The sequence below is a fragment of the Gordionus sp. m RMFG-2023 genome, chromosome 1 (assembly GCF_954871325.1).
Source record: "Gordionus sp. m RMFG-2023 chromosome 1, tfGorSpeb1-WG-v2, whole genome shotgun sequence".
In the NCBI taxonomy this organism is placed as follows: Eukaryota; Metazoa; Nematomorpha; class Gordioida; order Chordodea; family Parachordodidae; genus Gordionus; species Gordionus sp. m RMFG-2023.
The window spans coordinates 26,644,093-26,655,985 of NC_088775.1; the positions used below are offsets into that span (position 1 = coordinate 26,644,093).

The following is an 11,893-nucleotide window of genomic DNA, read 5'->3' on the forward strand; positions in this document are numbered from 1 at the left end:
TTATTGATTATCCCACCATCTTTTTCTTTTATTAATGACAGATAAATCAAAATCTGCACAATCATCATTAAGACGAGGTCTGTTTTCTAAAATAAAAACAAAACAAAAATCTAAAGAATAGTAATGCATCGAACATGCAGAGGAATCAATATTAGGTTACTCTCTAGAAATTGTTGGAATATCATCAGTAGCGAAAGATGTAATCTAAAATGTTAGAAAGTATAAGAAGAATATTTATGCATTTTAGTAAATATATATAGATGACTACCTTTATTTTACATTTTTGGTAGATTTTGTTGGGTTTCACGATCTCTGGAACTTTTAATTTGTTGATTTAACTGCCATCTTTTTTTAAAAATTAATGACAGATAATTCAGCATCTGTACAATCATTAAGATAGGTTAAGACAGAGCCTGTTATCTAAAATAAAAACAAAAGAATAATTTAAAAAATATACAATGCATAAACCCCCAGAAGAGTTACCATTAATGTTTTCTAATTGATATCTAAAATACATATTTATAATTTACTTCAATGTAATATAATTTACTTCGAATATCCACACTGTAATTAAAATTTCATGTGTGACCCAATAGTTCTAATTTTACTTGAATATAATACTTTACTTCAAATCTACACAACATTATAATTAAAATTACATGTGACCCATTAGAATTGAATTTACTTGAATACTGTTGAGTTGAATTTTGAATAGAATGATTGAAGAAAAACTGTGCATACTTTATTAGGATAGGTTGGAAAACTGTAAATCACATTATATATATAATTGAATTTACCTGAAAACTTTTGAGTTGAATTTAGAATAGAATGATTTGAATGTGCATACTAAACATATGATAAAATATTTTTATTATTTTTTTTGTATTGATGCAAATGGTATACACGCTTATCGTGATAAAATTAAAGCAATAATAAATGCCAGAACCAAAATCATCCGAATTATCAACATTTCTGGGAATGGCTGGCTACTACCAAAAATTGTTAAACAACTAGTCAGATATTGCTGATCGTCCATGCAAATTAGTTAACAAACAAAAATGGATGTGGGATTTAGAACACTCTAATAGTTTTAATGATTTAAAGACGTTGATTAGTCTTCACTAACTTATTTTAATCCCAAATTACCAATTGGAATTGCTGCTGATGCATCTAAATGTGGACTGGGAACTGTGCTATTTCACACTGAAAAAGATGGAAAATAAATACCAATCAATTTTGCCTCAAGAACTATTCATATCTGAAATGTACTCACTAACATTGAATATGAGGCTCTTGCTATAATATTAGCCATCAAGAGGTTCCAGGAGCATCTAATTGGGACTAAATTTACAACAATCACTGATCATAAACCTCTAGTACATATTTTTTAAAAAGGTTTAAAAGACACATGCACAATGTCTTTGCGGTTACAAAAGTAGAATATAACTCTAGGAGGTTACAATTTCAACAAAAGTATAAAGCTGGCAAATAAAATGTTGTTCCTGACTGGCTCTCAAGATTACCACAAAGTGATAATGATGAAGTTGTTAAAAATATTGCGATTAGAGATGATCTATGGGATATAATTATTAACTTTAACAAAATAGGTGATGAAACTTTTAAAGACGTAAAAATATCGTAAGTCATAGATGATATAAAGAACATCGAACTTATAAAAACAAGATACATATGTAAAAATATTAAATTGGAACTCAGTATTATTAAAGATTGTCTTTAAAAAACAGCAAAATCATAATTCCATCAAATATGATAAAAAACATGCTGCAAACATTACACGAAATTCATTTGGGACCAGGAAAGCAAATTCTTGCCAAAAAGATCATTATATGTGGTGGTCCGGTATGAATAGCGACATAGAGATGGAAGTAAAAAGTTGGGACGATTGTAATACATATTCTGACACTAAAATATATATATAAACCAAACCATTTGAAAGGATTCATATAGATTATGCGGGTCCGTTTTTCACAAAAAATGATTGATTATAGTAGATGCGTTAGTAAATTTCCAATAATAATTCATGTCAAAAACATCACAGCAGAAAATACACTGAAGGAAATATTTAAAACTATGCTATTCCAGAAGCTATAGTTACGATACTAAAACTTTACAAGTTATCATTTTGAGAAATTTTGCAAAGATTATAGCATAAAACATTTGCTGACGTCCTCATACCCCTAGCAATTTAATGGCCAGGTTGAACGGATGGTGAAAACGTTCAAGGCACATGAAAAGGAATATAAAGATTGATTTAGATACTGCGCTTGATAAATTTTTATTCAATTATAGAAACACATGCTACAACAGGAGTGTTTAATCGCGATATTAAAATTCGATGGGACTTATTAAAACCCTTAGAGGAAGAAGATGATAAAGATAACATACCACAAAATAGAACTATAAACGCTGATTTTATTTGGTACAAAATACAAGATGATGATAAATGGGACAAAGGAGTTATACTCATAAAGAATTTGATATAATGTTAAAGTAAAAACATGTAGAGGTTAGCTTGGGGTGTAGTAGTATTTATTGGGAAATTTTAAAATTGATATAAAAGAATAAATCAAAATGAACGGGAATTTTATTTTTACAAGGAATCTGGTATTAAAATATTACTCATTTTATTACTCAATTAACTTAATTTTCACTATTAAGATTTATATAATTTCACTATGAATATTTATATTTATTCATTATTTCTGGTATATCAATTTATTCACAATAATTCAATCCAAATATCAACTTTTAGTATAAATAAAAATATATTTCACAATAATTTAATAAAACAATTAATGGCGAATCAATTTTTTTCTTTCTTTTAAATTATATCACTCCGCGATTAAAATCAACAAAAATAATAACTGTTTTTTAATCAATATCTATAATTTTTCTAAATATAAAATTATTCAACTGATTGACATTTATCAATCATTTAAAAATAATATCTTAAATATAATGAAATATACGAAATATATATGAAATATACCTCACGTCCGCCTTACAAAAGACCAAGATGCGGAAAAAAAACGCGGAAAATTAAAACTTTTTACATTTATAGGTTTTCTTTTTCTTCCTTTAACATTTCTTCTTCTTCGGTCTCCATAGGATTGTATTTCTTTTGCAAACCATTATTGTTGATCACTTTAGATATGGTTGATCCCACTTTGATCGAATTCTGGCTTGTAGTTGGTATTCCTCCCACTGTCCTAGCTTGTATACCATGCGATCTTTTAACCATTCCATCATAATTATTAGGTGGGCATTGCCTATTTCCATATTTTTACTTCTAAGTTCCCGGAACTTCATCTGTGTCACTACGATGATCCTCGCGTTCCTGATTTTGTAGCACATGAGTCGGAATATTGCAGTCCTTTATTTGATGTCCGAAACTTTGACAGCGGAAGCATCTTTTGAATACATCAGATTTAGGTTTTTTTTTCCCAATTTCTTTTTTTTTATTATCCTCACATAGATTATTTGTTCGTGCGTCTCAATTTTGTAACTCATCACAAGTTATAGATATTTCTTTTTATTTTAAATAAATACTCAAATTTATTTTAATATAATTAATTAATTTTCTCTTTTAAAATAAAATTACTACTTTTTAATTATTTTTTTTAATAATTTTTTTTTTTTTAAATACATAATTATTTATATATGGCCCCTATATAATTCAAATTAAAAGAAAAACAATTTTTACAAAAAACACCACTCGTGTTATTTTCTTAACAAAAATATGTTACTTTTCACTTTTCTTTCCCTAAAATAAGAAAATCACTAATTATTAATTATCATTTTTAATAATCTTTCTCTTTATTAACACATAAATTATTTACTATTACCCCTATGCCATTCAAATTAAAAGACAATTTTCTTGAAAACACCATTCGTTTATTTTCTTTTAAAAAAAATATATTTTACTCTTCACTTTTCTTTCCCTAAAAAAAAATCAAACATGTATGTTATTTAATTTTATCCTCCTAAAAAAAATCAAACATGTATGTTATTTAATTTTATCCTCTTTTCTTTTAAAATAACATAAAAAAAATTATTTATAAAATGATTTATTCTTTGTTTGTTCCCACAAGTGTACATTCCATGAAAATTCGATTTAAATCAAATTAGGGATAATTTTACAATAACATGATATTAAATAAAATTTCTTTTAATTTGCGACTGATATCAGATTGATTTTAAATAAAATTACTTTTGGCTCTGTTACATATTCAAAATTGATAACTTATTACTTTTCGTTTTTGTTACATATTCAAAATTGATAACTTAGTACTTTTTGTTTTTAATATTTTTAATCTAATTTTTGTAACCTTACTTATATTACTTTTTATTTTTCGTAACCTTACTTTTTGTTTTTTTGTTTGATCATATATATTCTAATTTATATTTTTAGATAATATATATATAGTATGTGTAAAAAGAAAAAAAAGGAGTTAATAATAATAAAATATATTTTTACTTACTCGCACGTTTATGATGATTCTCTTCATAGTGCTCCATGTTTGGCAAAAAAAACTCGCCTTATGGAAACTTTTTTAAAAAATAAAATTTTTTTTTTCCTCTCTGTAAATATGAATAATAAAAAATCATAAAACGATACAAATAATTTCTATATAAAGAAGGAAAAAATAAGGTAAAATCATTTTGATATTATTTCCATCATGTTTGCTTTTAAACTCATCAACATTCCTTATGAAATTTCCATTTACGATATATTGTTCAATTTGACTTATAACTGTGATGTACACCACTCTAGAATACTGGGTACTGACAATGTTTTATTTGAGTTCGTGAACCTCAGAGATATGATAAATTGTTTTGAGTCATTGAATGGCAAACATTATGTGTATAATGAGTCAGAATTTATCGAATTAAATTGTATGTTTGTTAAAATATAAAATGTTAAAATATAAAATGTTATAATTTCCAATACATATGATTTACTAGTAAAACATGGAAATAAAACCACAGTTTATACACAAAATTCCTAAATTAGTTGGACCACTTACTGAGATTTACTTAGACAGAATATTAAGTTATTTTTCGACCAGCACATTTTCGGACTCTATTAAAATAATAATTTGCTTAATAATTTATCAGACGAGGTTTTTGACAATATTAAATCAATTTGTTCTGATACTGATATACTAGATCTTAAAATTGTGACTAAAAAGTTAACTTACCTTTTACCTGTGCAAGATAAAAATACTTTAATTAATAAATTTAATTTATTACAGCAGAACTCGTCTGAGAGTTTCATGCTGTGGTACATAAGAGTATCGAAGCTTCATAAAAAATGTAATTTTTCGGACGACAGTAGATTAAAAGAAAAACTACGTACATCTACCTTAAATGACAAGATAAAATATAAATTTTGTAAAAATATTAACTTAACTTTAATTGAGATGGTTGAGTTAGGGATTAAGTTAGACAGCATCAGCGATAAGTCAGATGTTGATAATATAAATTATATGTATAACGATAAAAAGTCTGATAAAGATAAAAACTTTTACAATAAAAATAGAAACGACAACAATAATTATTTTAGACCTGATAATAATTTTAGAAATAATTTTAGAAATAATTTTAGAAATAATTATGATAATAGAAATAGAAATGGGAATTACAATAATAATTTTAGATACAATGATAGGAATTACGGTAATAATAATTCGAGATACCACGATAATTATAACAACTATAACTACAATAACTATCGCTATAACAATAATAATCAATCTAATTATGGTAGAAATAATACATGGCATGATAATAATCAAAGAAAACAGATCCAATACGGTGATGGAAATCGTAACAATTACCAATCCTATTACAACAATTCAAATAATTATAGAGGTAGTGACAATAATCAGAGAAAACAAATACAATACAACAATAACTCAAATAATTATAAAGGTAGCGACAACAATAATAGAAAGCAAATACAATACAACAATGATTATAATATGAATATTGAAGAAATTATTGAAGAGAAAGTTGACTCTACAAAGAACAAAGATGATAATGATTTCAATGTTAACAACTTATCTGGTGACATGCTCAATGACAAAGATAACGCATTTATGATACTTTAAAAGTGAACGATATTGTTACATGTATGCAAGTTGATACAGGCTCCAAACATACTATTATACCTCATGGTCTGGCTAAAAAACTTGGTATTAGAGATGTTAAGAAATCCGAGTTACAACTTACCGCTTATGACGGAAATTTAATCAAGATCATCGGCACCACTCAAGTTAAAGTGACTTATGATGGTATCTCAAAATATTTACAAGCGGTAGTCGTCGAATCAAGTAAAAATGCCTTGTTGGGACGTACATGGATCAATGCTTTCAAAAATATTTTAAATAAATTTATAGCAAATGTTGACACTAATTACGAAGATGAAATAAAAAAATTGATTATAGAGTGTGAATCCAAATTGATTAATGGGCCAATCAACAAAGCAAGTGTCATGTTATAAGAAGAGATGCCCAACCTAAAATTATACCGCCTAGACGTATTCCTTATTCAAAAAAGCAATGAACTTAAAAAATGGATACATGATAAAATAATTGAGCCGGTGAATGATGTCCGATGGGCAAGTCCTGTTACCGTTGTCTACAAAGATAATGGGAGCATTAGGCTTTGTGCTGATTTTAAGGACACTGTAAACCCAGCTCTAGAAGATTTCAGATACCCTCTACCACGAATTAATGATCTAATAGCTAAACTTTCAGAAGGAAAGAAATTTACGAAGATTGACTTTAAAAATGCTTTCTTACAGATACCAATTGATAAAAGTTGCAGAAATATTTTAACCATATCTACGCACAAATTTACTAGACTTCCTTTTGGGCTTAAGACCTCATCTGCAATTTTTCAACAGATTATGGATCAAATCTTTGGTAATATGGATGATGTCATATTTTATATTGATGATTTACTTATAACTGGAAAAAACGATGAAGCCCACCTTAACAACATAAAAAAAGTGTTTAATAGAATATCATCGTTTGGGCTAATACCTAACTTCAATAAAAGTGTGTTCTTTAAAAACAAAGTGAGGTTCCTGGGTCATAATATTGATGCTAAGGGGATTCATGCTAATCACGACAAAATTGAAGCAATAATTAATATGCCAGAACCAAAATCAGCTGCTGAATTATCAACATTTCTGGGAATGGCTGGCTACTATAGAAAATTTTTGAACAATTTTGCAGAAATTGCCGATCCTCTATATAAGATTGTCAACAAGGAAAAATGGGCTTGGAACCTTGAACACTCTAAAAGTTTTAATTATCTTAAGAAGTTGATTAGTCTTCCACCTGCTTTGACATATTTTAACCCTGAATTACCTATAGGGATAGCCACTGACGCATGGAAATGTGGTTTAGGAGCTCTATTTCATACTGAAAAAGATGGTAAAGAAAAACCTATAGCTTTCGCGTCAAGAACTTTATTAAAATCCGAAATGAATTATACCAATATTGAGCGTGAGGCTCTCGCCATTATGTTCGCTATAAGGAGGTTCCAGGAATACTTAATTGGCACAAATTCACAATTATTACTGACCATAAACCTCTAGTTCACATCTTTACCAAGGGTCTTAAGGATAATAGCACCATGTCCTTAAGACTCCAGAAGTGGAATATTACATTAGGAGGATATGATTTTAATATTAAGTATAAAGCCGGTAAATATACTGTTGTTCCTGATTGCCTTTCGAGATTACCACAAGAATGTAGTGATGAAACTATTGATAATGTAACCATAATAAATTAATATGAGGATTTACCTATTAACTTTGATCAAATTCGTGATGAAACTTTGAAAGATATAGAATTAAAACAAGTCATAAATGATATTAATAACAACAGGCCTATTGTGAATAATATTTATAAAAACATTGAATTGGAAATAAGTATAATTAAGGATTGTCTTTACAAAAGCAATAAAATCATAATTCCGTCTTCTATGAGAAAAAATTTACTAAAGTCATTACATGAAGGCCACTTGGGGGCAGGATAGCCAAAGAGTACATGTGGTGGCCTGGTATAAATAATGATATAGTTATGGAAGTGAAAAGTTGTGACGATTGTAATATATATCACGATAATCCTATAAAGATACAAAAACCATGGGTTTCGGCAACCAAACCGTTTGAAAGGATACACATAGATTATGCGGGTCCGTTTTTCACAAAAAATTGGTTGATAATAGTCGATGCCTACAGCAAATTTCCAATTATTATTCCTGTTAAAAATATTACGACTGACGTTACTTTAAAAGAAATCTTTAAAACTATTTTGCTATATGGAATACCTGAAACCATAGTTACTGATAACGGCACTAACTTTATGAGTAACAATTTTAAAAAATTTTGCAACAATTTTGGTATTAAACATGTGCTTACATCTGCTTATCACCAGCAATCCAGTGGCCAGGTAGAACGCATGGTTAGAACGTTCAAAACACATATGAAAAGGAATATTAAAATTGACCCAGATATTGCACTTAGCAAATTTTTATTTAATTACAGAAATACGCGTAATGATACTACGGGAGTTACACATCTCAGAGAATGTTTAATCAAAATATTAGAATTAAATGGGACTTATTAAAACCGATGGAGGAGAAGGAGAATAAAATAAACATTACTTTACCACGAAATAGAACTTTTAACGTAGGAGATTTTGTTTGGTATAGTACAAGGTGATGATAAATGGTGTAAAGGTATAATCACACATAAAGAAAGTGATATGATGTTCCAAATTAAGACTGAGAAAGGTATTTTGAGGAGACATTTAGATCAAATAAGAATTAGAAACTGTTTTAACACAATTATTAACTATGACTCTAAGGATTCTTTTAAGGAGGGAAGTGTAGACAAAAATATAAAAATTATTGATAATAACGAAATAACACCTATTTCTAGACCTGTGCGAATAAAATAAAAACCTGTTTATTTAAAAGACTATATAACTTAAAATATAAAATAAATAGTAAATTGCATAAAGTAAATTAAATATTAAAACGTTTACACTAAAACGCAAAAAATTAAAAGGCTGAAAATATTATATAACAATCTTATTGATTTATCATTCTTCGTTTATTCTTATATCCAATATGATGAACTATTATTTCTTATTATTCACAACTTACTGATGATAATAACAATTTTGAAAAATGATAATAATAACAACTGAGTACAACCAAGCAAGCTATATGACAAAGTCACGATTTATAAGGACAACTTACGATAAGGATATCAAGCTTACGATTTAAACAAACCAACGTACAAACACAGTAAACGATTAAGACTAGCCAACGATATGATAACTTGTGAAACAACTTGATGACCAAAACGATAAACAACTTGGACAATAAACTCTCCATGACTTCTTAGATGAAATTATGGGAAGGCTTTTTAGAAGAAGGAGAATGTTACATATTCAAAATTGATAACTTATTACTTTTTGTTTTTGTTACATATTCAAAATTGATAACTTTATACTTTTTGTTTTTAATATTTTTAATCTAATTTTTGTAACCTTACTTATATTACTTTTTATTTTTCGTAACCTTACTTTTTGTTTTTTTGTTTGATCATATATATTCTAATTTATATTTTTAGATAATATATATATAGTATGTGTAAAAAGAGAAAAAAGGAGTTAATAATAATAAAATATATTTTTACTTACTCGCACGTTTATCATGATTCTTTTCAGGCTCCCATAGCCTTATATTAATATTAAAAAAATGTTACAGATATCAGATAACCCTAATTAAGTATTTTACTTTCATCAGTAGAAGTATTCACTCATCTCTAAGATGATATGTACCCTCTTTCTTTAAATATTTCTTCTCAGTTCTTCATTCATATATTTTTTTTAAAATATATATATACTTTTAATTATCTAGAGTATATTTCTCATTGTTTTTTTTTTATTTGTATAAATTTTACCACTAAAATTATTTAAGTACACAAAGAGTTCTGTCCTAAGAATTCTGTCCTAAAAAATTCTAGGAATTACAAGACTAATTTAATTCCCCTCTTTATTATATACCCTAATAAAATCGTTATGACGTACTCCCACAGTATCATCATCAAATAGTAGGTTACATAATTTATTCCCAATATTATCTATAACACAACCTTTCTCCCATTTTTTTTATGGTCAAAAAGTCTTCCCCAAATAATTTTTCCCACAGGAAATTTTATATTGGTTTTTTCATAAGATAATATATTGTCAATTTCTTTTGACTTAAGAAAATCTAAGGGTAATCTGGTTCTTCTACCCAAAAATAATTTAACAGGAGTCACTCCCTCCTTATTAAATTTTTAGGCAATTTAATCGGTTGAATGGTATTTATTTTAATCCTTTTTCAATACAATTAATATTCATACACCTAAATCTCAGAATTTAAAGGTCTCTGAATCTCATTTATGTTTTTATTAAAAATCTCTTCTGGATATTTCTCACTTGTTTGATTACAATAATCCTTTTTATTCAGATTATTGGTTAATTTAAATTTTTTTATTTCATCAAAATGACAATAAAATTTCCTACATTACAACTCTTTTTATTCGAGTTAAATTTCAATGTATAATCATCATTCCCATAATGATTATCTATTTTATTATATATATCCACAAAATTTTTAATAAAACTATATATATCACAAAATTTTATATTGTCTAAATATAATTTATCTATTTTTATATGACTCTCTTTCAAATCATATAGTCACTGTGACCCACTCACACTTTGAATACAATGTATTGCAATGTGTCCCATTTTTTCACATCTGAAACACATTCTATCATGGTCTGTATTGTATATTTCTGTTTTATCCATATTTGTAATACTAGGATTTTATATATTTCGAACCACTGGATTTATCACTACCGATTTTCGTTGCGGAAATCCACTTTTGAAATTGGCTTCTTTCACCATGCAATTTCTTTCTATATGTCCTACAAAACCACATCTATGACACACTATGTCATTTTTTTCACTTGGTTTTACAGTCACATTCTCATTAGTTTTTCGGACTCTTGACAATTTTTACCGATATGTCCTTTTCTTCCACAAAGTTCACAACTTTCAATCACATTATTACTTTTGATTTTTAAGTTGGAAACTTCTCTGGACAAATTTTTCATATTTTCTCTCATTTCTCTAATTTCACTTAAAATTAGAGATTCCTCAGTACTTTGTCTCAAAGTATTATTTGTTTTATTATTTTTCAAAATTTCTACTGGTTTCTCAATTAAAACCTCAGATATTTGCTTTTTAAATTCTATCACAATTGAATTTAATCCTCCGATATGTCAATATTTTGAGGAAAATTAAATACTTCATCCGTATATAATATTTTCTCTGATTGTTCTTCCGGTATAACAATCTTTTTACCATTTAAATTTTTTAATTCCTATAAAATTAAATGTAAACTATTTTTGATATCTTCAGAAATATCTAATATTACTATTTAGATCACCTAATTTAATTATTTTATTTGTCACTGATCTTCTCTTAATTTTATTAATTAATTGTCTGAAACCAATTAATAATATATACAATATAAAAAAAATGAAAGCTGTAACCACAATTGGTCACATCCAATTCATTAAATTTTGTATTAAAAATTTTATTAAATTATTCTTATAAATCGAAATTGCACAGTAATAAAAGGATAAACCATGATTTCATAAATTTATATCAAAAATAAAATTTTTAAAATCCTAAAAAAATTAATTTATTAAAAAATAACTTTCCAATTTGCGTTGTGTTTAATTTATAATTCAATAAAAACAAAATTTTTTACCTTTATAAATATATCC

The 11,893-nt window shown here is 26.9% G+C and overlaps 1 protein-coding gene across 1 annotated transcript; it reads left to right on the top strand.

Moving 5' to 3' along the window:
- Positions 1-3,373: 3,373 nt before the first annotated feature.
- Positions 3,374-6,134, top strand: LOC135923636 (GATA zinc finger domain-containing protein 14-like). The gene is made up of 2 exons (XM_065458496.1): positions 3,374-3,453; positions 5,681-6,134. Exons 1-2 carry the CDS (start codon positions 3,374-3,376, stop codon positions 6,132-6,134), a joined length of 534 nt encoding a protein of 177 aa, XP_065314568.1.
- The last annotated feature ends 5,759 nt before the right edge of the window (positions 6,135-11,893 follow it).

Bases quoted from the DNA above. Each gene is read 5' to 3' on its own strand.
- LOC135923636 (XM_065458496.1), top strand. From the start codon at position 3,374: ATGAGTCGGAATATTGCAGTCCTTTATTTGATGTCCGAAACTTTGACA. The intron at 3,454-5,680 runs GTTTTTTTTTCC...TAATAATTTTAG, and splicing joins TTTGAATACATCAGATTTAG to ATACAATGATAGGAATTACG.